Source organism: Leptidea sinapis, chromosome Z, assembly GCF_905404315.1.
Source record: "Leptidea sinapis chromosome Z, ilLepSina1.1, whole genome shotgun sequence".
NCBI classification, from domain to species: domain Eukaryota; kingdom Metazoa; phylum Arthropoda; class Insecta; order Lepidoptera; family Pieridae; genus Leptidea; species Leptidea sinapis.
Genome location: NC_066312.1, coordinates 36180054 through 36207301, shown reverse-complemented (window position 1 = coordinate 36207301; position 27248 = coordinate 36180054). Strand labels below are relative to the sequence as shown.

Genomic DNA, 27248 nt, shown 5'->3' with positions numbered 1-27248 from the left:
CGTTGGCTTGGTACCTAAAAATTCAAGCGCTTTAAATCGATAAGTTAAAAATTCTTTATAAGTAGGCAAATCATTAGTCAGTTTAGTTATCTTAAATTCCCACTGACGCCTTGACTGTGTCCGATTTTAGTGTTAAGATGTGAATAATTATAATATCCCAACTAGATGTATCAATGCCTATATTTAAAGGGATGCCAAACAATCGTTTGTGGTATTTATTAAATCTTTTAGCCCATTTGCAGACTCCACTAATAAATTATTTTGGCAAAACAATCGTTTCAACGCGTGGTGAGAAATATGTCTTTTGTTGTTGTACCTCTCAACCAACAATTCCCAACACCTTTCAAAATTACATTCCTGTATAGGAATGTGCCTTACCAATTGTTCAGCTTCGCCGAGCACTTTTTAGGTAGTGCAATTTTTGAACATGGCTTAATGAACAGTTATTAATAATAAGTGAACTGAACAAATCTTGGAAAGAAGACCATTCAGAGTAGGTTCCAGAAAAAGTAGGGATATGAATTATTGGCAATTTCGCTAAACCTTGATTTTTACTAGAGCTAGAATTACATTTAGATTCTTCGATTTGTGTGTTAAAGCCTGATAGTGTTTGTTTTAAATCACTTTTGTATTCCATAAACAAGTCTTCTGTCTTATCGTATACATCATCCGGATTATAATTTTTAAGTTTTAACTCTTTTAAATTATATTTAGAGATCAATTCAATATGGCCTTCAAACTTGAACCATAGTGAATTTAAAGCTTCTAATCTCCCTTCAAGGCATTCCTTAGTTATACGATCTTTAGGAGATTTTTTAAAGTTACTGTGATCCCTATATACTCTTGATTGTAAATCTATTTGTAAATTAATTGTAGATTCCATTGTACACAAAAAATTAAAAAGTTAAAAATTCAAAAAAATATTCTAAGTGTCAAATAAAATTGATGAAATTTTTCTAAGTGTTTGAACACTCTTTAACCGAAGAAAAATCGGGCATAGGTTCCCCGTATCATCAGATTTTACAAAATTATTCTAAGTCTAAAGTAACATGCAATTAAAATTAACTAAGTCCTTATTGCTAAAACTTAAAGTTAAAACACGAGAAATTATAAGTTCAAGAACACGAAGAGAAAAAAATTGCAAGTTCCAAATTGGTAAGTTTTATAGTCCAGTCCCAAGTCCCAGAACACAAAGTAAATTTTCAAAACAAATAATTCTAAGTTCAAACACGATGTAAGAATAGTTAAAGTTCCAGAACGATAAGATTTAAAGATCAATATTGCAAAGCAAATAATATTCTTTTAACTTTTCACTTCACTAGTAGTGTAAATATAGCTTTTTACTCACGATTTCACCACACCAAACACTTATCTCGTGACCTTCCAAGAGTAACTTCCTCCCGGATCCTGACGTTGCTGCAATTCCACCACGTCCCTTCCGTCCAGACACGAACGCTCCCGGCTGCTTGCTCACCTGACAGTCTCCTCCCACGAGGATACTGGCGGACACTTAGCCGGATGGCTAGTCTCCCACTTGCGATTGCGGCAGCAACCCACTGCCCGCAAGTATCTCACAAAAAGCTGGCTCCGTCTATATGACAGATCCGTTCCGAAGGACCATGAAGAAAGCCGGAGGGGGTGAAGGGGAATGGAATTCAGTACTACACTAAAATTATACCACCACAGGTTCGCTTTAGGTAGAACAACGATTTATTGGATATTTAATTAAGTACTAAGTACATTTGCATTAAATACTAATAGTGTGTCTTAAAACTATTATACATTTCACTACTAGCGCCATCTAGTCATGGCTATGGGAAGTAGAATTTAATTGCGGTTACATAAATGAATGGTTAAATTCAACGTTAACACAGAGGAATCACAAAAGCGTTACCGGCGATTGAGGAAGGTGTACGGGCTTTTTTTTCGATGTTTCAAGGATTTATTAATTTTTGAAAAAACTGGATCATGGATGCCTTTTTTTAGCATCGCCCAAACCCTCACAGAGGTTATCTATTTTAATCCTTCCACACCAGTTGTCAGACGAGCGACTTCACAATTCACATCATTGCAATATTCCTTGTCTGGCAATTTCTGTCTGGTTTCATTAGTGTTCATACACTTTTCAATTGCGTACAAATCAGTCCGATATATGAAAGCTTTCTTGCCCAAGGCTTCATAATGAAAGTCCTTAGCCATAAAACACAAGCACCAGTACCACCAGGTGCTAGATGCCCTCCGTACACGATTTCATTCTAGCCTGTCGAATTATCTCGTCATATGGTTAAGGGACCATTATAAATTTCTCCCATTCATCAGTACGCCTTCATCGGCTGAATCACAGAACTGTGCACAGATAACGCCAGCTCCTTGTTTCAGCTCGTACTTCTTTCCCATCGTTGCGTAGAGACAGTACACATATTTTTGTGGTAGTGACACAGATTTTACATAGACAGTGATTTTAACTGTATAATTTAATTATTTATTTATTTATTATAGACACACCAACAAGCTATTCTAAACTAAATAAAAATAAGAAAAATATAAAACGAACATTATGAACAGAATATCTTTCTTACAGGTATGTACAGCTCTGTTGTATTATTAAAAATAATGGTAGTACAAAAAATGCAAAGTACTTTAAAGGTTAATTAATGTTAAAATACAAATTATTTCTTATGTTAAATATGAGTAAAACAAACCATATATATAATTAAACACTATTATAAATAACACTGTTGCAAAGTCTTTTAAATTGTAGCACCAACATCCCAAACACATCCATGGAGTCAAAATTATTATTAAGGAGCTCATTAAATGATCTCATAGAGCGCTGCAGTGGAAAGTGAAGACCAATATTAGTTCTCGGAATAGCAAGATGAAAGAATTCACGATTAATTAGCCTTGCACCGGGGCGGGGTATATTGAAATCAATTTGTCGTAATATTTCTGGGGCATTAATTTAATTTAAAAATATTTAGCCTTTGGCTGTATAATAAACATAAACCGCTATGTTTTGTGCCTTTGTATACCAGAAATCGAGTATAAGACCTTTGAATTCTTTCCAACCTGTCAACATGAATTTTGTAAAAGGGGTCCCAAATCACACCAGCATTTTGAACAAATGCATTGTATAAACAGATGACAGAATTAATCTGTTTAAAATCTTTGGAAGTACGTTTAATAAACCCAACCACTTTCGTCGCCTTTCCAACAAATTCATCTATATGTGGTTTAAATGAAAGTCTAGTGTCAATCAATATTCCGAGATCTTTGGTAGTATTTACTTCATTGATGGCAAGGTCATCAACAATATATGTTTTGGATATTACATTTTTCTTCCGCGTGATATTAATATGAACTCATTTTTGAGCGTTGAGGAACATTTTGTTACTTCTGGCCCAGTCACTAACAGCGTTAAGATCTTCTTGTAACAACTCTCCATCATTATGCAATTTAATTAATCTGTACAAATTTAATTCAACAGCATACAGTAGCGCTTTGCTATGCTTCACAACCGAAATTACGTCAATTATAAAAACTGCAAACAGCAAAGGCCCTAGGAGAGATCCTTGGGGAACGCCAGAAAATGTCGTGTAACACGTGGAGGTATAACCATTCGTGATGACTCTTTGAGACCTACCACTTAGGTATGACTTAAACCAAGATAATAGGGGTTAGAGATGCCATAGTTGAAAAGCTTAGTAAGGAGTAGATTATGGTCGACTTTATCAAACGCACTACTCAGATCCGTGTAAATGACGTCCGTTTGAATGCCGCTGTCGACGTTTTCAGCTAGGTTATTAACAAAACTCATAAGATTTGTCACCGTAGATTTGCCACCAACAAAACCATGCTGAGTGTTAGAAATATGTTCTTTAAAATACCAAATAATAAATTTATGTAGAATTCTTTCAAAGACTTTCGGAAATATAGATAGAAGAGAAATGGGGCGATAGTTAGAAACATCAGATTTATCTCTTTTCTTAAATATTGGTACGACATTAGCTAATTTCCACTTAGTGGGAAAAGTAGCTGTTGATAAGGAATGTGAAAATATATACATATAGACAAAAGGGTTTTAATAATCACATGTTCATTGATATATATATATATATATTACTCATAGTGGAGTGCTCGTGCGCTGTAACTACACAATCATAAAATTATCATGTCTAATGAGCAGGTTGCAGCAGCAACTATATCGTATGACACTGATTTACTTCTCATCTCAATTTACATTATTACTTGGTTATAAGAGTTATAAAATCCATACAAACCTAATTCGTATAAAATCTTACTAACCCACCACAATCCATCCTTCGGTCGGGCATCATCATCATCATCCTTTAATATCAAATAAAATGATATTTCTCTGGCTTGCACATAACATGAAACAATAAGTTATACTACACAAAATGAAAATTAAAATTGGGAAGAATGTGTGTTTTTGTCAGGTGTCGTGCGCATGGGATGAAGTGAAATCTCTGCGCAGCGAAATGGAGCGGCACACTTCTTCCTCCATCCACTTCCGGCTGAAGCTGCTGACCGCCGTGGAGCAGATGCAGTCGGCGCTCGCGCTGCAGGACCTCGGTAACACACGCCCATATTATAATAAATGGAGCGGCACACTTCTTCCACCGTCTGAAGCTGCTGACAGATGCAGTCCTCGCTCCCGCTGCGGGTCCTCGGTAACACATGCCCATGACGCAAGTGTATCTCAAACAAATGAATTAGTTGTTATTATAGTAGTAGTACATAGCAATATTGGTGGTGCAGGGCAGGTGTGGTACAAGCCGGTGCGCGACGCGGGCGGCACAGTGGTGGTGTCGTGCGTGGGGCGCGCGCGCGGAGCCCGGGCCGGCGCGCTCAGCTCGCGCTGGGTGCCGCTGCACAAGCTGCGGCGCCGGCCCGGCGGCGAGGAGCAGGCCGCCGCCGACCTGCTGCTGGCCTCGGTGCCGCACCAGATCCACTACCACCAGGTGCGCAACATTCACCACAAGAAGAGACTCTTGTCGTCCAGTTACAGTCAACAACAGTGTAGTCCCACAGGCAGATCATGTGTAATATCTTAGATTCCACTTACATAAAAGACTTACCTGGCAAAAACATATTTTCACTAAGAGAAAGCAACTTGGTATCTAAACTCGAAATCTTTACTGGATCATTGGATGACAGTCACAAATGCCTCCCCAAAACAAAATACTTATTATACAAGGCAATACTGAAACCCGTCTGGACGTACAGAATCCAACTGTGGGGTTCTGCATCCCATTCAAACATTGAAATCATACAAAGGTTTCAAAATAAAGCACTCCGCATGATACCCAACGCCCCCTAGTTCGACCCAACGAATTATTATATTACACCGCAATCTACGCCTGCCAACTTTAAAACAGGAAATTGTATGTCATACCAAAACCTACAAAGAGCGCATCGAAAGACACTCAAACACTCGGGCGCGGCCACTTATGGAAAACCACAACAAAACGTGACGCCAAATATCCCAAGATTTAATATAATCAGTTTAATACAAAATAAACACAGCTACTTGACTATAATAATTTTTTTATTATACCAAATTATAATTTTATTTTGTGAATTTTGTGTAATATAAAACAAATTAATTTATATTGTAAATTTTTGCCGAAGACCAAGTTTGCATGCTATTGGTATTGGCTAAATAAGAGATACTTTAGGCTATTGTAAGACCAAATGTGTACCATCCTATTTAATAGCAAATAAATAAATATGAATATGAATACTGTTTTAACATTGAGGATATGTCACAAGTCACATACCGAGCGCGCCAGCGATAGCACCAACCAACATACTGCTGGAAAGGAGACAGATTGTAGTAAATAAAAATAATAAAAATTAAAAAACGTTGCAAAAGTACAGCAACGACCACAAAATATAAAATACTTGTCAACTTCCAAAACGCTAGATGGCATATCGAACGACACCTAACATTAAACTATAAAAAAGGCTCTTGATTATGGTAATTTAACATATTTCTATTCATAATTGTGGATCATATCCTATTGAGCGGATAAATAAATATACAAAAAAAAATAACAAAAAAACAACTGACTTAAAAAAGTAATTGTTTATTTTTCTACGACATAATAATTATCAATAATGTAGTTACAGTTATTGCTATTCTCTGGAATCGCTATTCTACCGCCGCGGGAGAAGTAGGCGTGAGCCAAAACTAGGCGTGTGTTGTCCAATTATCTATGTGTTGATCAATTATAGGGCTGCGTTACTGGTTACGTATATATGTGAATGCTTGTATTTATTTGACTAGGGCGGTAGTATAACATTGAGTGGCGACAGTGGTTCCCATACAAATTATGCGTGATGGCCATTCTAATGTCTTTTACCTGTTCTGTGATTATAAAATAGTAAAATTCGCTTAATGTGACTTTTAAATATATTCAAACCAATATGTTTTGGAAGGTCATTGTAAAACCTCACACATTCAGCAATGTTTGACATTAGTCGCAAGAATGACTGGTACCTATTGGTATTGGTAAAGGGCTCCTGTTTCCGCAATTAGACCGCTTAATTGGGTCCATTTTGCGTGCAGTGGTGGCCAGTCATTCCAACCAGCCCAGCTCCTTCCAGAAGTTCAGAACACTCCTGGGGTGTTCGCAGACTTCCTGGAGCGACCTTGTATTTACTAAGGTTTGTTCCAGTTGGTTGGCCACCCCAGCACATTCCAGGATTACGTGAGTGACCGTTTCATCTTCGGTTAGACAGCCCCTGCACTTAGGAGTGTCCGTAACGCCGATTGTAAATAGGTGTTTGTTCAGTGATGTGTGACCCGTTAGGGTGCCGACCATAATTCGGATGTCGTGTCTGTTTAGGCTAATAAGTCGACGTGTCAGTTTGGGCGATAGTGCAGGAATCGCCTCTTTCGACTGACTGAAGCCTGAGACATTTGTCCATCGGGTTCAGTGTAGGTTGTTGGTGAGAGAGCGTATCCATGACCGCATTTGGCTGAAGGGTAGCGGCAGGACTGGCCCTCGGCCAGCCACTTGCGTTTCCGACCCCCGCCTTGCAAGTTCATCCGCTGCATCGTTCCCCAACGAACCGCTGTGTCCTTTGATCCATTGCAGAGTTACCCAGTTGTTAGAGGCAGCTCGTTCTAAGGATCGGTGACACTCGTATATCAGCGCTGAGTTATAGGTGTTGCTCCCCAGCGCAGTCAGTACTGCCATACTATCGGATAGAATACGGATATGATATCCATGTATTTTCCTTCTTAGTATCGCATCTGCAGCTTCCTTGATGGCTATGCATTCGCATTGGAATATGGAGCTGTGTGTGCCTAAGGGTATAGAGGTGTGTATATTCAGTTCCTGTGAGCAGATGCCAGCTCCAGTTCCGGCTGCCATTTTGGAACCGTCTGTGTAAATTCTGAGTTCATTTACACCTGACTGGTCTGCTCCCACTTCGAACAGTTGAATGCGGTAATTCTTTTGAAAGATGTGTATTTTGGGTATTCTATCACAGGGTGCCTCACATAGTGGGAAATCCTTCCTTACTCTGTTCCAGAGGTTTCCTGTGAGGCAGTCATCATTCTTGCATACACCCATCAGCTTCAGGCGGAGAACCGACATTGTCGCCTCATGTTGGATATGTATGTCAAGCGGTGTGAGCCCTAGAATGGTTTCTAGGGCAGACGTTGGCGTAGTGCGCATGCAACCAGTTATGGCTGTGCAGGCCAGCCGTTGGAATCGTTGCAGCTTGGTTTGTACGGTTGTTAGCTCTGTCCTGGGCCACCAAGCTATTGCTCCGTAGGTGATAATTGGTCTAATAACTGCTGTATATAGCCATTTACATATCTTTGGAGCAAGACCCCAGGTTCTCCCTACGAGTCTTCTACACTGCCAAAATATTATTGATGCTTTTTCCAGCTTGAAGTCTATGTGTTTATTCCAAAGCAGCTTACTGTCCAGTATGACCCCCAGGTATTTAACTTCTTTAGTAAGGCTTATCTCGGTATTGAACAACTTTGGTAATGTAAGATTGCCGAAATTGCGTTTGTTAGTGAAAAGTATTAGCTCAGTCTTTGATGGATTAGCGGTTAGCCGATGTTGTGTGCACCATTCTTCGATTATCTTAAAAGCAGATCTCATGAGATTACATAGGACATTTTCGAATGGACCTGTTATTAGAATGGCGAGATCGTCCGCATAGCCTACTGTGTATAGTTTCTTTCTGTTTAGCTCCGCGATGAGCTCTTCCACCACAAGGTTCCAAAGGAGCGGTGAGAGTACCCCTCCTTGTGGGCATCCAGTTGCCACCACACATCTTGTGCTGGTGTTCACAGTAAAACGTATCGCTCTGTGCCTCAACATGTTGTGTATCCACCCGGCAATTGTAGGATCGACATTGTGTTCAGCTAGCGCTCGGCCTATGCTAGTAAAAGGAGTTTTGTCAAAGGCGCCTTCAATGCACCTAAAGTTGATTGTTTACGTGATAGACCTTTACCTACAAGTGATGTTACGCAGTAAAGGGCAGATTCAGTTGATTTGCCTTGACTATAGGCATGTTGGTTGATATGTAGTGGTTTGTGTAGGAGAGCATTTTCCCTAATATCCCTATCGCAAAGTCTTTCTAAAGTCTTCATCAGAAAGGATGTGAGACTTATTCGTCTGAACGATTTGGGATTCGTGTAGTCACTCTTGCCGGGCAGTATATAGCTGTGAGATGCAGGGCCAGCACCCCGGTGTCTCCCCATTGTAGTAGCCCCGGACAAATACCGTCAAGGCCATCTGTTTTAAATGGAAGAAAGCTATTGATTGCCCACATTACCTTATCTGTGTCTACCACCCTGTGAGCTGTAGTCCAGTCCATCCGGTCCGGTGTGCTCTCTTGCGACGTCTCATTCCACGATTGGTTGTTGGTGATACGGCAGCCAGGGAAGTGAGTTTTCAGGAGCAATTCGCAGGTCTCGGTGTCGGATTTGGTGTGCGTTCCGTCAGATTTTTTCAGTCAACCTAAGTCTTGCTCTGGGTCGCGTGAGAGTATGTTTTTAACTTTAGCCGCTTGATTAGTAGATTCTATACTGGTGCAGAAGCGTCTCCATCCTTCCCTCTTCCTATCGCGGATACGCTTCTTGAACCGGTACTGGGCTTGCTTGTACGCGTCCCAGTCGTCTGGAGCCCGGGTGTTCTTGGCTCTGTTCCTTGCAGCCTTTCCAGCTGTGGACCCCACCACGCAGATCTGTTGCTTGAAATGGACTTTGTCGAAGTAAGAGGGCACGTCTGTTCATAGCTGTTGATTAATGCATGAGATAAGTCAGTTATATGTGTGTTAATACCCGCCGTGCCGTTAACGGGTACCTATATGGATATCAAACGTTTTTTAAATGATTTTTATATGCAAAGAACGTGAAGTCAAAATGTCTATTTCTTTAAATTGTTGTGGAAATTATTCCTTGACAGAAAATTAGTATGCCGTATGAGAAATATCCATTATTATGTAATAATATAAGGATCTGTTTAATATTAGCTGCCCTCTCCTAAAAAATTGTCGTATATATAGATTATATAGGTACTGTGGAAATAAGCTAAATAAACAATTCGCGCTGTATTGTCTGTAACAATACAGGGGGCCTACTCCTAAAATCGATATTCGATATATCGTGGCATTAGTCGTGTCGAATCCTACTCTTAGTTACATCGTATTGAATGTCGACACGATGATTGAACGAACGAAACATTATTCGATATTCGATATTATCGGTCCTAACCCTACAATTAGTTGAAAATGTCAGAGATGAATATTCGAATTTGACAAATAATCAAACGTCACTTTTACGATAATCTGACCGACACTATGTTGCTCGTTGACAATGAACAAAAAACAAAAAAACAATTGACACTATCTAAGCTGTCGTTGCTATTATCGTTTCAAGTCGTAGTTGTACTTTTATTTTAATTGTGGAGTCAATTTCTTGAGTCTTTTCGTGCACATTAAATAATATTCGTACATATTCAACAGGAGTTTTTTTACTACCAAGTAATTTAAGTCATTTTAGGGATCGTTGATGCGTAGAAAGTAATGCAAATGGCTTTTTTCTTTTTTCAAGCTTGTTGCATTTCATTTTGGACGTGCTTCGATGCTAATTGTCAGCGATAATCATTGGTTTGTGTATAATATATTTTTAAACATATTGTTGAGTGCATTCATACAAACGGTAATTTTTGAACTGTTGAAGTGAATTACATGTATGTATATGTGTTTCTTTATTAGAAAAAATATATTGTGTGCATACGGGTGTTTTATTCTTTTGTAACAGATGGAAGCACGTTGATTTAAAAATGAATTATTTAATGACATTTTTATATACATTAACTCCAGATTAACGCGCATAAGCTAATGTATCGCAGCGTAAACGTTATGCACGAAATAGATCTGTTGACCCTGTACCTCTACTGAATCTTGCACGGCGATCACTAATACGTCGTGCTGTTTTGGCTAAATGATGCGTGCTGCTTTTAATTACAACACTCAGATTGATTATAGTATGTACGAATACATTGAAATATGTCCACATTGTGATACGGCTAACTTTCCGAGTGAAACCCATAATGTCCCAAATCGAAATAAAAACTATCCTATCTCTTAAGTTGGACTAAACTGCACTCCATGAAGTAATCCCCATTGAAATCCGTTCATTAGTTTAGGAGTCCATTGAGGACAAACATTATGACACGAGATTTATATATATTAAGATTACGGTATTTAATTTGGTATTTTTTTTATTAACATTGTAAATTGTTGTGTTTTTGTGTGAGTGTTTTTTTATTGCTAATAAAGTGTTTCTATTCTATTCTATTCTAAAAAGTATTTCCAGCAGCATAACGCATTAGTTCAATTGTTCAAAATTGCTCTCGATCGAATTCCACCTGATAATCACAAAATCGTAATAATAACTGATAGAACACCTTTTGGAAAGCATGCAAGGCGATCCAATGCACCGACAATTGATGAGGTTGCAATTGTTATTCTTGGTGATCAGTTTCAATCCCGTGATAGTGTTCTTCATCGCAGAAATGAGCAATTGCAACGTGTTTCATTCTAGTTAGTAGCTACGATGCATTACAATACCCAATATTGCATTGGAAAGGTGACGATCTCTACCATATCAATACCACTGATTGATCCACTAACAGCTCAATAATTGACCTATTTTCAGTGTGTTGACATGTCATTTGTATAATTTGTAATAAATGATTTTGTATTTTTTGTATTTTCTAAAGTCACATTTTGCACTTACTTTCAGGTCTACATGTACAGAAAAAGTAAGTGCTATGAATTTTTATTCGTATCGATTGATGATTCGTCCACAAGAACAAAATTATATCTTTAGTAGTGGTAAACTATATATCATCAGTACATGTTGATATGTATGCCAAAATAGAAACTGAACGTCTTAATTTTAATCCTTTCCACCAAACAGAATTAAGATCCGAAGAATATATACATTTGCAAGATGCGATAGCGAATGATGCTAATGTTAATGCCATCGGACGTTTAACTATATTGCCATCTTCGTATTTTGGTAGCCCACGGAACATGAACGAATATGCACAAGATGCAATGTCTTATGTACAAAAATACGATCGGCCGGATCTGTTCATTACATTCAATACATTTACATGTAATCCGCTGTGGTCATAAAAAACAATTTATTTGAAGGACAGTCGACATTAATCGTCATGACATTTACAGCACGTGTTTTTCGCCAAAATTGAAAGCACTTATGGATTTAATTGTGAAATTATGTGTATTTGAAGAGGTGCGTTGCCATACATACTCCATCTCATGCCAAAAAAGGGGATTGCCGCATGCACATATATTAATTTGGCTGGTACATAAAATAACTCCATATCAAATCGATAACATTATATCAGCTGAAATTCCTGATAAAACTGTTGATCCTGAGTTATTTCACGTTTTCGTTAAAAACATGATACATGGTCCGTGCGGTTGATGGAAAGTGTTCGAAACAATACCCAAGGCAATTGTCTTAAGACACAATATCGGGCAATGACCGACATCCGTTGTATCGACGTAGATCACCAACGGCAACCATTAAAATGCGTAACCATATAATGTGGAGTATTGTGATTCAGTCAAATCTATTAAATATATTTGCAAGTATGTAAATAAAGGGAGCGATAATGCTGTTTTCGATGTTGCTGGTGATAATAGAAATGATGTCTGGAGGATTATTTCGTTTGCAATGCACGAAAGGCATGCGGTGGTTGTTCACTTGGCTGTGCATCTTGAGAATGGCCAACATATTTATTTTAATGAAGCAAATGTATTGGAAAGCGCAGCACAACCACCAGCTTGTCAACGTTGACCGATTTTTTCAAATTATGCGAAACTGATAAATTTGTTATATTCCGAAGTGCCTCAATATTACACATGGAATGTGTCTTCGAAAAAACTTCACAGACGTAATCAAGGAACAGCAGTTGATGGGCATCCAGGCATTTTCCAAACAGATGCAATTGGGGGGGAATATATACAGCCAAACAATGCTGAGTGTTTTTATTTGCGATTGTTATTAGTTAACGTAAATGGTCCAAAATCATTTCAAGAATTGAGAAAAGTCAACGGTCATTTGTATCAAACATATCGTGAAGCATGCCATCTCTTGCATTTGTTGGAGGATGATGCACATTGGGATTCAACACTTCATGATGCATTTTGTACTTCAGCTCATCCACAACAAATACGAATGCTATTTGCCATTATTTTATCAACGTGTATGCCATCAAATCCAATTGAATTATGGTACAAATATAAACATTATAGGCAGATTTTTTTAAATTCGTATGCGTCATCATGCAAGAAATCCTGATATGTTGATGACCTTGGAAATGTGCAACGAACCTTTGATAATAATTGAAGATATGTGTCTAACGATTGCAAATAAATCATTAGTACAATTGGGTATGACCGCACCAAATCGTGAGATGCATGATTTGTTTGATCGTGAATTGCAACGTGAGCAGGAATTCAATTCTAATGATTTGCGCTTTTTGTAAAATCGAATATAACCAAATAGAATATTCAGCAAAAACATTTATATGACACAATCATGCAAGACGTTTCCAATTATGCAGGTGGATTATATTTCTTGGATGCACCTGGTGGTACAGGCAAAACGTTCGTTATATCATTGATTTTAGCAACTATTGAATCGGAACAGAAAATTGCATTGGCACTTGCGCCTTCTTGGATTAATGCTACCTTATTAGAAGGTGGTCGGACCGCACACTCTGCACTAAAATTGCCATTGAATGTACAGGTGATTGAAACTCCAACTTGCAATATTTCGAGAAATTCTGCTATGGCAAAAGTTCTGCGATTAACGTCAATTATTGTATAGGATGAGTGTACAATGGTGAATAAAAAATTACTAGAAGCAAATTAATCGAACAATGCAAGATTTACGTGGTAATCAACAGCTTTTTGGTGCTGCTTTGATATTACTGTCAGGGGATTTTCGTCAAACATTGCCTGTCATTCCTCGATCAACTCCTGCTGATGAAATAAATGCCTGTTCGAAGTCATCAGTTTTTTGGATATATGTACAAAAATTTACACTGAACTGTGCGTTTTCACCTACAAAAAAATCCATTTGCCCATTAGTTTTCAAAACAATTGTTAGAAATTCTTCTTGTTCTCAATCGGTGACTATTGTCAGAGTGGTCGTGGTTGCCAAGATGACGCAACATTAGTCGCCGTTTGTCTTCCCATTTATGGGTCGCACTGCCTCCCTCGCGATGCTCTACTTTTGACGGTTTGACACCACAGGTATCTGGCTCACTGTTTTGATAAGGTCCGTCCATCGCGTGGATGAGCGTCCTCTCGCTCATTTCCCCTCCGTGTTAGAAATTGGTGATGGGATTGATCGCTGTACCGAACAATTTTTGTACAATTGTGCAATCGATAGATGAATTGATTGAATGTGTTTTTCGAATATTCTTCAGAATTACAGAAATCGTGATTGGTTGAGAGAACGCGCTTAGCACCGTAGAACATTCATATCAATGCCTTTAATTTTCAAGTTGAAACGAAACTGCCAGGTGTAGTCACGACATAATAATGAATTGACAGTGTTATGACTCAAGATGAGGCAATGAATTATCCAATTGAATTTTTAAATTCTAGAAGAAGAATGAAAGTTGGTTCTTTGATTATATTTTTGCGAAATATTAATCCACCAAAACTGCACGAGATTGGTAGTGAAAAAGTTATTGCCAAATTTGATTGAAGCTACGATCTTAACTGCTAAATTAAAAGAAGAAGTTTGTTTGATACCGCGTATCCCTATGATATATATGATTCCAATTGATATGCCATTTGAGTTCAAACGATTACAATATCCTGTGCATTTATCATTTGTAATGTCCATTAACAAGGCCAAATTCACACCACAAACACTACGTTTGTGGTGTGAATTTGGAGGAATCATGTTTTTTACATGGCTAACTTTATGTTGTCTGTTCCAGAGTCGGTAGCCCCAGCCGTTTGTTTATTCGTGCTCAAAATGGAAAAATAAAAGATATTGTTTATCCAAATATTTTGGATTAAGTTTTAAAATTGCTAGCAATATATAATATTTTTTTTGTTTGAATAAATGAATTTGATGTTCCGATATTTTTTTTATTATTACACTTTATACGTAGTGAAGCACGTACCGGGCCGCTAGTATATATATATATATATATAGTGCAATTTATGATCTTTTTGGCCAGTTTTTTCGATATAAGCCTTTTTAATTAAGTAAATAAAGTACAGTCTGTTAATTGATTTAGTAAAATAAAATACAACGTATTGGCTGTTACCCCGCTCCGATCCAGCCAATGATCGTAGTGTTCCGTGGGACCGCAGGTGTGCCGCTCGCAGCTGGCGCGCGGGCTGTACGTGGGCTACCTCAAGCTGCAGTCGTCGCTGGAGGTGGCGCGGCTGGTAGTGCCGGCGCGCGCGCCCAACGTGCCACCGCACGCGCGCGTCCGTCACAACCCGCACGTGGCCGGGTACGTATACGCACGCGCACACACACACCACCTACTTGGGAATTTATATCATATTTTGCATCTTATTTTGCAGAGATGAATGGGAATACCTTAAAAATCAATCCTGTAAAGCTATTGAGTCACAGCACCGCAGCACTCTCTCGGTCAGCGGGAGCGACAAGCCTTCTGAGAGCCAGCTGATGTTCGTGCAGCAGCTGGCGACGGCGACGAGGCGCCTGCTGCGAGATATGGACATCAACGAACACGACGCACTGTTGCACCGCGTCTATGATCTAGAGGTCATCGAGTTCAGCGGCGATGTCAGCTTCATCATGATCTGCCCGCCTGCGGAGCAGGCCTGCTCCGTGCCCGGGCAGAGAGAGATACTCCTCCAAAAGGGGGATCTACTTAGTCTGCCCATCCAAGCATTCGAGATGATTCACCTGCAGACCTACCACTCTAATATTCTTAACAGATATTCCAGACTGAGCTGTTTGCTGGAGTTGGATGTAGCTCTCGCGACTCATGCGCAGAGGGAAGCTTTCTCCAGCACCGAGCTGCAGACAGCTAAAGATAGACTCGCCAAGCTGGAAGATTTGCAAAATAGTTTAACCGTAGTGTGGAAGTCAGAGCGTTGGCTCATGGATCTCATTAGCTTTGCGAGAGATAAAGACAAAACAAGTTCCAGCTCTGGGATTCTGCTGAAATACTTACTAGAGAATGAACCGTCCGCCAATATTACAGGTTACACCAAAGACTCAGACCAGAAATTAGATTTTCTGCAAATCCCTGCTCGAGACGGAAAAATAACTAAAACCTCTCCGGGTCGAGGTTCGTGGCCAGGACCGGCTGGAAACGGAAGTGCAAACCTGTACGCAGAATTCAGCAAATCTGATCAACAGCTGAGCCTGGCTCCGCGACAAACTTCCGTCTCGAGCCTAAACTTGAGCAGCTCTCAATATCTGGACGCGGATAGTAAATATCCACGGAAAGGCAGCGCGGACTCGCAGTCCATCCAGCGCAGGGTGATGATCGGGGACGCCCAGTCCGACGTGATGTCCAGCAGTTCACAAGAGAGCGCGACTGGGCGCCTGCCACCGTCGCGCAGCGAAGACACTCTGGTACTGCAAACGAGCAATGAAAACGGAGAGCCCCGTCCGCGCCCGCAGAGCATCACCGCAAGCTTGTCAACCTCTTCGAGCCCCATGCTGACCGTGCGGGGTGTCCACCCGGGCGGCGTGCTCTGCACGAGAACGGCTAAGTCCAATGAATCCGCCCAAAGTTTGTCCAGTGACTCGGAAACACAAAGCTGTACCACGGTGCCTAAACTAAATCCACTGACCAACCGAGTGATGCCATCGAAAAGTATGAATAACATGAAGACTGATGAGGAGCAATCAAGTGCAGATGCCGTCGAAGGCGAGTCGAGGGAGCGCAATGTGAAGCGAGTGCCGCTTATGGAGACGGCGGAGACCCTCGGCCACAAGGTGGCGCGCACGGCGGACGGCCGGGCCGAGCGTGAACAGCCCGGCATCCTGCAGGTATGAGCCAGTAGTATTTTGTGTGTAGGCCATTGAAAATGAGGAGCAATAATATTTTTATTTCAATTTATATAGAAGCTGACGCATGTCTATTCTTTTTTTAATATTGGCATTGGAATAACCTAAATATGTTTTTTCTTTTAAAATAACTGTTGACCTCACATATGGAGATGGTTTGACATGACCATCCTTTGAGATCATTTGACCATTGCCTAATCCGAAGCACCTTGCCGTTCGCGCGCTTTAAATGGCTAAAGGTCTACAGATTAGGATCAAATATAGTTTATTTTTGCATCCTACCCGTGGAGGCAAAAGTAATAGAGTCGATCATCAGTCAGATCATCAACCTGGAGTTGATCTTCTTGTTTACCTCATTTATAGAGAGGCGTTTGAGATCAGTCTTTCAGATATATTTATTTATTTATTTATTCAGGAACAAAACAGTATTTTACAATAGTGAGTTACAAATATACATATGCTAGAAGACAAAACAGTTCCGTAAATTAAATACTAATTATGTTTACAATGGACAATAATGCAAAACAAAAAACAACAAACAACATAGATATTTTAAACCACAAGTAAAAACTACAAAATTACAATGTACAAAACGAAAATTTAAACAGCTATAAGAGTATAGTTAAGAACAGGACATAACAACAATGATTTTATTATTTAGAGTTATAAATTTTTTAAATTGAGTATAATATCACCTACTATTTTCTTATATTTTTGTATATTTAATGAAAATATATCAATTTCAGTAAGATGTTTATTGTACAAACTACAAGAGCGCCTCACAAATGTATTTCCTGCATAATTGCTTTTATAAGGTGATACATAAAATGTAATCTTAGAACGAGAGGAGATTCGCGGTGTTATAAATTTAATTAGATTTAACAAGGATGCTGAGTCAAGCTTACTGTTAATAATTTTAAATAGAAAAAAATTATCGACATAATTTCTTCTGTTAATTAGTGGGGATATTCTGTGCCTTTGTAACGCAGTGGCATAATCGAAAAAATTATCCCAATCAGGTATTCCAATGATCTTTAGAACTTATTTTGTATACCTTCAATACGAGCGATATGAACCTCGTACTGAGGGTTCCAAATAACGCAAGCAAACTCGAGGATACTGCGGATGAAAGCGTAGTAAAGAATTTTGAGTGTATTTGGTTGCCTAAATGGTTTTGACAGACGTAATACCATTCCTAATTGCTTATAAGCCTTAGAGGAAATGTTGTCGATATGAAGATTAAAGTTTAATTGAGAATCAAGGGTTACACCTCGGTCCTTAATACTGTTGACTCGTTGTAGTTTCTTACTAGAAAGAAAGTAATCAAAAACAATTAAATTACGTTTCCGGCAAATGTTATTGACTAACATTTATCAGGATTTATAAACAGTTGGTAATTTTCACAAAATAATTCAAATCTTTGTAAGTCTGTTTGTAACTGAACGCAATCTTCTCGAGATTTGATTATTTTATATATCTTTGTATCATCTGCATAGAGCAAATGATGAGAGTTTCTAAAACACTTCTCTATATCATTAACGTACAGTATAAACATAAAAGGCCCTAAATGTGAGCCCTGTGGTATACCCGAAGAGATTTCAAGGTACCTAGATGTATAACCCTTTAGTGCAACAGCTTGGCTACGATTGGAAATATAAGAAATCAACCAACGAAGTAAGTCACCGTGTATACCGAATTTCGACAATTTATTAATTAGCGTAGTATTGTTTAATTTATCGAAAGCTTTGGAGAAATCCGTATACACCGCATCAACTTGATATCCTGAATCCATAGCATTAAGGATATAATCTGTAAATAATACAAGATTGGTATCAACACTTCTTCCCCGGTAGAAGTCATGTTGCTCTTGTGATATTTGTTGGGTGATCAACGCCGACAACTCGTTCATTACAATTTTATACATAATTTGGAGATTGGCCTATACTGTCGTATATCGTGCTTATCACCTCATTTATTGATGGGAGTAATAAGAGCCTTTTTCCAAATTGAAGGAAAACATCCTTCTGATAATGATTTTTTAAAAATTATAAATATAGGTGTAGATAATTCTTTCGAAAGTTTAGATATAAAGAGAGGATGTATTCCGTCAGCACCCGCGCTTTTTGTTACATCAACATGTTTTAGGTGTAGCGAGACTTAAAACCTATAAACGACGTTGTCCCATAAGGCTATCATTCTATCTGTTACACTAATTCATCTGCATGTCAATGATATCGCACTTTGTTGTCTCTCCTCGATTTGAGAACAATTCACTTATTGCCGCAGCCTAGTTTACTGTCCTGAGCTCTGGGTGTTATTGCATGTGTTGATCTGTGCGGCCCTGTACTATTGCGGTTGTCCACGTGGCGGCTCCCTGCTGCAGGTGTTTGCGGCATACGACACGGGGCTGGCGGCGGGCACGTCCCTGAAGCTGCACGTGACGCCGCGCACCACCGCCCGGGAGGTCATCGAGCTGGTGGTCAAGCAGCTCAACATGGCCACCGTGCTCAAGGGGCGCGCCGGGCCTGTGTACCCGCCGCAGCGGTTGCCCGACTTCTGTCTTGTAGCGGTAATCGGCGCGCGCGAGCGATGTCTCAGGTGACTCACAACACGAACTGTTTATAAACTGTGATAATCATAATGTTAATAGTCATTACGCAAGTATACGCACTCAAGTTTACTTTAGGATAGTCAACAAGTTTATAAACGTGTTAGTTATTTATTATTTTTTTTTATCAACAAACGGTCACAATACCAATATTGTATGATGTCCTATTTAACAAAGACCTATAGGTACATGAACTAATTTTATAAATTCTTAACATTGACGTACTATAAACAACCAGACTCCCAACTGCCTAATAAAAAGCCGTCAAAAATGTCCAAGCGGCGTTGTATATACGTAAAAATTAACTTAAACAGATAACATTAAAACATTGAAATTAGCACCTTATTTCGTGGCAGTAATGTTCAAAGTCAATTGTATACGCTCATAAGAAGCTCAACAGCGATGTTTTTTATTTAAGCAATTTGTTTTCACAATTGAAATGTAATTTTTTTGAAATGATTTTTTCAAAATGATTAAAAACGTCAAGTAAGTTACATAATTTTGTTAATTCAACTGGGGCTCGCTTGAAGTAAAAACCAGTGTACGTGTGATAGCATCTTTCTCCAGACAACAAAATTCTTCACGCGACTGCCCGTAGAGTTTCAAAAGATAAGTAGTACGTGTTTGTGTGGTTTCGAGGTGGAAAGTTTTTTTATGAAAAAGGATGTTAATTCCAAAATTTTCGTACTCAGAGACTCGGACTTCTTAAACTCCCTCAAATGTTTTGTCAAATGTTTTCATTAACTAAACCTATTTGTAATCTTAAACCAAAGCACATATTTTACGAGGAAAACTGAAACTAAAACAAGACTTGGACGTTATTCTATTATCCGAGACAAACTTAAATGAGTCTGTTTATGGCCATTAACTTATAGACAGCAGATACTTTGTTTCTAAGAGAGAGCGATACTCGACAGTCTCGCAGAAAGTGGAGGGAGATGGGATCCTCATAGTAGTCCACAAAACACATGCCCCCGTTAGGAAATTGAAGTGAGACTCCTATGAGAACCTATGGATTAGGATTAAGTTTGGCCAGGGTAGCTCATAAGTGAAATTATGTATTTGTATGTTATACCTTTCTCCTCCCGTTAAGTATGATTCTTTAGAAAATTAATTGAATAATGTAACTAATGTCATACAACACAAAATATCAATAGAATCTATACTTCTCTTAGTAGATGATTTTAATAACCTCCACTGGTCTCACAGTACAGACTTTAACTTATGCTCTCTGATCCCTAGCCCTCCTACAGATAACACGGACGTCTTGCTTAACGATGCTCTTTCTTTACAACGATCTCCACCAAACATGTGCAATACCAAACTTAAATGGCAGATTCTTAGATCGAGTTATTTCAAACTCACTGAAACTCGTGTCAGTGACCCCGGGTATCCCACTAGTGGATTTGGAGACGCATCAACCGGCTCTAGTATTACGGTTTTTCCGTTAATATTGTGGTCTAAACATAGAGACCCCCAAAAATTGAATTAAAAATACACCCAGGCCTAATTTCATGACATGAATAGAATCGAGTTGGATAACATTAACTGGGAAGAAACTCTCGATCCTAGTTTAACAGTCGATGAGACAGTAGATGTTTTCTATCACATACTTACATCTATCATCAATAAGAATGTTCCAATAACTACGAAAGGTCGGAGCAATTTTCCACTTTTGGTGTAGTCGATCGTTGACCCAGAGTTTGAAGGAAAAGCAAAGTATCGTCATAGATTTAAAATGTATGGCAATCCTAGGGATTATTTATTTACATATCGGTTGCTCCGCGAGAGATGTGACAAAATTTTAACGGTTGAAATCAGAAGCCAAAAATTTAATTAAGAAGCATCCTAAATATTGTTGGTCTTTCGTAAAATATTTACGATCCAATAGCAACAATATACCGGATGAAATGACTTACTTATATCCAAGCATTCAAGGAGGCAAGCGGATTGCCAATTTTTTTTCCAGAATGCTGATAGGTTGAGTGGAAACCTATCAGCATGACCCAAAACCAAGAACTAAACACCAAGAAACCGTCGAATGTCACACGTTACTTAGTTTATGCCGTTTCACGGACTCAGATGACAAATAAAGCTCCTGGTCCAGATTCTATACCTCCTAGTTTCTTAAATGCCTGTGTCACGAAATTGGCGGAGATTCCGGTACGAATGATTTTCAATAAGTCTTTACTGTGTGGAACTTTCCTCTCAAGATGGAAGGTTGCGCACATAAGAAGGGAGATCCTGGAGATATTACTTACTGCCGGCCCATCTCAATTTCGTCTGCTATCGGTAAACTGTTTGAATTACTTGCTCATACCCCAACAGCAAGGATTTCTAGCTGGTAGATCAAAAACACATCATATTCACTACCATTCTATCTACATTGAATTTTGTTAGTGACATTACTCAAGCTTACACAGATGGCCACGAATAGCGTGCTATTTACACTAATTTATCTAAGGCCTTCGATGTGGTTGACTTTGAACTTCTCATAGAAAAACTTGGTCACGCAGGAATATGTGGCTCTGTACTGCGGTGGTGCAAATCTTAGTTGCAGAACCGTTCCCAGATTGTAAAGATCCGTGGCTTTAAGTCAATAACAAGAACCGTGCCATCAGGCGGTTCCACAGGGCTCCCATTTAGGGCCCCTTTTTTCTTGTTCTTTGTGAATTTCGAATGTTTGCAGACGACTTAAAAAATTTTGAAAAAATCGATGTACAGAAAATACGATCATACTAGAAAGTGATCTTAATTCGATCTGCGATTGTCTTTTAGAGTATTACAGTCCGGTGTGGAACCCTTCTTAGAAAGTTAATATTAAGATGTTAGAAAAGGTACACTGCAATTTTTATATCATCTCTGATATTCAAGTAATCTGTGTCTCTAGTAATCTGTCGCACACGCACAAACTATGGTCAACATGCTTGTTTGTATCACATTTGTTCTATAATGATTGCATTGTATAATGTAGTCTGTCAGGAGGTAGACATATTCAATCCGTCAGTCTTTAGGTTCAGAAGACTTCTGCTAGAAAAAGCGGTTTATTGGCTTGGGGTCTGTGGGGTGGAATTGTGTTCATCTTAAGCTTAAATTGTTGGTTTTAGTTTTATATTAAATCTAGAACACATTTAAAAGCATGCTGTGTTCACTTCCAGAAGGTGGATGTAGAGGATATGTCAACGTATATTACTGTTTCATACAATATAGAGTGTAGCCATTTAGTTAAAAAAAAATAAAGGGCACTTACTTGCAATACGACACTCCATCCCTTTCAAGTTTGGATATGCTGTTATTTAGACAGTTTTTCACTGAACACTTTGTCATTGCGTGGCGTTGTATTCAAAGCGCGGTCAAAACGCAACAGAATGAAAACTTTGCCTAAAAGACGCGTAGGCAGAGTTTGGCTTCAGACAATTTTTGAGCGTGATGGTGAGTCTAGTTGTTTATTGAACGTCAATGCTTCTTAATAGTTTTGTTTACAATGTGCATGCGTTATTATGAAGTGTATATTATTAAGTGCAAAGGAATAAAATACCTAAACAATACAATACACCGGCAGTAGCACATGAGTAAATTACCATTTAATTTTCTCAAGTGGCAGTAGTGTGATGTTCGTACGATGTTCGCAGAGACGACTTCCGGCCGCTCCAACTCCAGAACCCGTGGCGGCGCGGGCGACTGTACGTGCGGCTGCGGCACGACGTTCTGGCGGCGTTGAGCCACTCCGCCGCGCGCCCCGCTCACATCTAGCTGGATACTGACACCTCGCACATCGACATACACTTGTGTTGAGCGCGCCGCCGCTACAAACATTGTGCTCCGTCACTGGCGACCGGTCGGTTTGTTTGGCAGTCGACAATATTTTTATTTTCTGTTTTACAGTTGCTCAACAAATAAGCCCCGTCCCACAAGTAGGTAATAGGCCTTGGGAGCTAATGTGACGTTTATTTTACGATATTTACGAGTGTTATTTTGTTTTGAATGAGATAGTTATACGTGTTAATTAAGATACTACTTAAAATTAAAGATTTTAGAAGGATTCCCAACGAACGGTGGATTATACGTCTCAACTGTTATACAAAATATAATTTCGTAGTAGTATTGAGTACTATGTAGAGCGAGTTAAAATATTTTTTTATTTATTAGAACTAACTGAACACCTAGTGAGTGGCACACCGCAAGGGGACGCCGCGCGGCAGGGTGTGCCCATCTTTATGTCAACGTCGTCTAGTTTGTGTATAAGCCTGGTCGACCTGGTGTAGGCGTGTGTCCAACATTCATCATATCAGTACAACAACAGATACTTTAGTGTTAGTTAGCTAATTATATATAACATATACATATATAATATGTAGGTATATGGAGCGATATATTAACGCTGTTATTATTTAATAAATACTACCGCTTTAACTAATGCAATATTGGTAAATCGCAGTATTGTTGATTGGTGTTGATTCAATAAAAGTAATACTTTACTTGAAGAAGCTCATTGCTCAAGCAAGCTGCATCTAAGGCTATAGAGTGTACTTAGAGTTTGCTCAGACTTTACTTACGTAAGACATAGCTAAGTGTAAGCTTAACGTAACCTTTTATTTCGTTTTTATTATCATTTGACAGCTGAAATTTTACTGAGCTTAACCTTAAACTTTAAAACAGGCGATTATAAAAAAGAAGTTTGAGTTTTATCACAAACAGGAAAGTTTTACGAATCTAAGTCTGAACAAAGTCTAGTTCGCTGTTCATATGTCAACATGAGAGTCACACACGCAGCTCTGTATCAAATCTACAGTCGGAGTGTAATGGTAGAGCTACTAGTGGTAGTATTAGACACGAGTAGTCACGTACACTCACTAGTATTACATTATTGTACAAGTGAACTAGTCGCAAACCCACAAATATTATAACAATTGTATGTTTTATTGTGTGTTGCACACGACATGGCGATGTGCCAGTTACCTATAGGGTGTCGCCGGCTAATACGCAAGCATAGTAGTATTATAGAGACGATAAGTTCAGTTATCACATAAACGGATAACTTATGTGATTTTGTACAAAAAGTGTGTTTGGTACGAAAAGTTTGTTTCGAATGAGCAGATTTTTCATATACGTTTTAGATATTATTGTTTTTTTACCGTAGATAATTAGTTTTCTTTAATTTTAAATCGGCAAGTTATTGCTTTTACCCTTTTTTCGAAAATTTAGTTTTCATCAGATCTCGACGTTTTAAGGTAGGACCTTAAAACATCCCCGACTGTTCCCGTGATGGTGGAGTCCCCTTATAACTTTTAAACGGCTCGACCGATCACGGTTGGCGCCATTCGAAGGGGCGAGAAACTTTAAGAAATCTCAAACAATTAAAGAAAAATAGTTATTGCCATTTGAAAATTCATGTTTTATTAATCTTGTGTTTTATTAAACTTTTATAAGACATGATTTTCAGAATTACTTAACTCTATCAGACTTCAAACATAGAACAGCTAACTCTTTGTGCTCAAAATAACACAAATTATGTTACCGTTATAAGTACAATTTGAAGTGTGTAAGGAATTAGCGGGAAGTTGCAGGGATGGCCTTTAGGGTCAACGGTTTTCCAAACTTTTTTTAATTGTTATGAATCAATCTATAACCTGCTGCGTAAAGGACGATAAACAGATCAGTGCGATCGTTCGCCGGTAATTATACAAAATATAATGTGGAATACTGCCGGATATACCATCGTGTGCGTACAAGCAATGTTTTATTAAGACATTGATGACTCGGTTTAATTAAAATATAGCTAATATTTTGAGATTTACATTATAGTAAGGTAGGCGTGATCTAAAAGAGTGTAGCTCCAAAGTATGTTCATAGGTAATATAAATAATATATCCATATTATATAATAGTTAATATATAATAAAGTATTATATCATGAGGAAATCATTAAAACAATTAGTTAATTTCTCCAATGATTCGAGCCATAAGTACTTACAAGTATAATAGTATACCCCGTGGTGGGGGGGGGGGGTCTGGTTGTGTAAGAACCAGGCAGTATCTACTGTGTCTTATGAATAGAATAATTATTATTGATGTGTTTTGTTTTGTATTCACTCGTCCCGTAATATAGATGTTGTGCTATATTTATAGAGAACTTAGCGCGAGAGAAATTAAATTATGCACAAATAAATGTATTTCAGTTATTATGGTGTTTCATTTAAAATAAGACGCTCTGATACTTATATTGCTCGGCCGAGATGTGAGCGTGTCCCTCATAAATGATAGTATAAAACTTTGTGCCACCTTTTGCAATTATTGTATGTTCTGTTCCTGAATACATAACATGATAAATTTTTGAACCCAACTAAAAGTCTAAAACGCGTTAGCAGGCCAACTTCAACTCGGGGAAACACGTTCTAAGCACGATTGGAGAAAGGACTTCCTAACGTGAAACGAAAACAGAGCTTGGCGAACAGTTTTGTTTTCTGAAATGTACTTCAGATGTCTGTCAGAGCTCTATGTGAGCTCTGACACCGCGGGATGATCGGCGGTGTTCTTCCGTTGGCGTCAAGAGTCGAGTTGGAGGCAAAAAGAGCGCATAGGAGGTCGGCTTTCTCTTTTGCCGTATGGGCCAGGGTGTCATTCCTCATGTGCAACGGAGGCAGGGACGGCTGGTTGAAGTTACCAAGAGCAGCTTTCGACAACGACAAGAACTTGCGTGTTCCAGTAGGGTAAGTAAATGGAAAGGTGCTCGCCGATTTTGACGACATGCTTCGGTTCGCTTCGCACGGGCGATTTGCCGCATAAAAAATCTGCAGGTACGGTTGCGTTTATTGCGGCACTCATATTCAAAAGGCGTAGTCCCTGACTCATGGAAGTCAGCCCTTAACGATCCGATCCAAAAAAAGGAGACAGTTCGGATCCGGCAAACAACAGGCCTATAGCTACTACACAGGAAAGTAAAATATTTTCTACCGTATCTAAAGAATTACTGGCATTAAACATGAAAGTGTTATTGCTCCACACTAAACAAAATAAATAACAAAAGTTGTGTGTTTTAAAAGAGGACGTGGAAATTATTGACATTGAAAAAAGCCCAAGGAAAAAGAGGCAAATTGAAAAAGATAAGTTGGTTATTACCTAATGCGCAAACGAAGCTTACTAATAATTGAGGAGTGTTCACGCAAAAGGTTATATCTACAAAAATAGAAATATGATTTTTTTTTCTTGATTCTGGGTCAGTACATTAAAAAGTACAATCCCGACTAAATAAAATTGTCCAAAACGCTTTCTTTATTGTATAAAATGTGACTTAAAGACAGTATGACTGACCAAAACGCTGTAACTTTTTTGCAAAAGATTTAAATTTTGACCAAAAAGCTTTTAATTTACATACAAATTCATAAACTCGCAAATAAAACCGTACAAAAGGTTACATTTGTCTAAAAAAACGTATTGCTAAAACACATTCAAACAATATTTATATAACGGTTCTTGGCCGTTTTTTTGAGGTCTACTTTGGGTTTACAATCAATTTTTTTTTAATAAAAAAAAACTCAGTTTGACAGCCACTGTCAAAATTGACAAGAGTGCATTATTTTATCTATGAATGAATGATACTTTCTTCTTTTCGGCGCGCAATTTCTATCTATGGCCGGGCGGCCGCATTGCAATGTATTTATTTTAGTTCTGCCTGCTTTTTATTAAAATAATATACAATACGAATCTCTCAACTCTTCTCAATTGGACAAAAAAGATTACAGAATTTGATCATCACCGTTTTCAATGGAAATATCCCTAAAGATAAAAGGGGAGGTGATAGATTATTCTATAAAAGTCAAACTAAAAAGGAATGTGTCCGCAAATTCATCAACAATTTACCTGCATCTGAAAGTCATTATAGCAGGCATAAAAGTAGAAGAATTTATCTGTCCAGTGAGCTTAATGCTAATAAACTTTGGAGGTACTATAATGATTCTGTAGATCTAGACTTGAAAGTGTCTCGCACTATGTTCAACTCCATATTTTATAATGAATTTAATATAGG

At 38.6% G+C, this 27248-nt stretch overlaps 1 protein-coding gene across 1 annotated transcript; it reads left to right on the top strand.

The window, feature by feature from the left end:
• Positions 1 to 4486: 4486 nt before the first annotated feature.
• LOC126978576 (uncharacterized) lies at positions 4487 to 25404 on the top strand. The gene is made up of 6 exons (XM_050827528.1): positions 4487 to 4691; positions 4780 to 4982; positions 14932 to 15077; positions 15151 to 16597; positions 18999 to 19213; positions 22856 to 25404. Exons 1-6 carry the CDS (start codon positions 4661 to 4663, stop codon positions 22974 to 22976), a joined length of 2163 nt encoding a protein of 720 aa, XP_050683485.1. The 5' UTR covers positions 4487 to 4660; the 3' UTR covers positions 22977 to 25404.
• The last annotated feature ends 1844 nt before the right edge of the window (positions 25405 to 27248 follow it).

Coding starts and splice junctions, on each gene's coding strand:
- LOC126978576 (XM_050827528.1), top strand. CDS start 4,661: ATGCAGTCCTCGCTCCCGCTGCGGGTCCTCG. Junction 4,983..14,931: donor ACCAGATCCACTACCACCAG/GTGCGCAACATT, acceptor GTGGGACCGCAG/GTGTGCCGCTCGCAGCTGGC. Junction 19,214..22,855: donor GCGCGCGAGCGATGTCTCAG/GTGACTCACAAC, acceptor CGATGTTCGCAG/AGACGACTTCCGGCCGCTCC.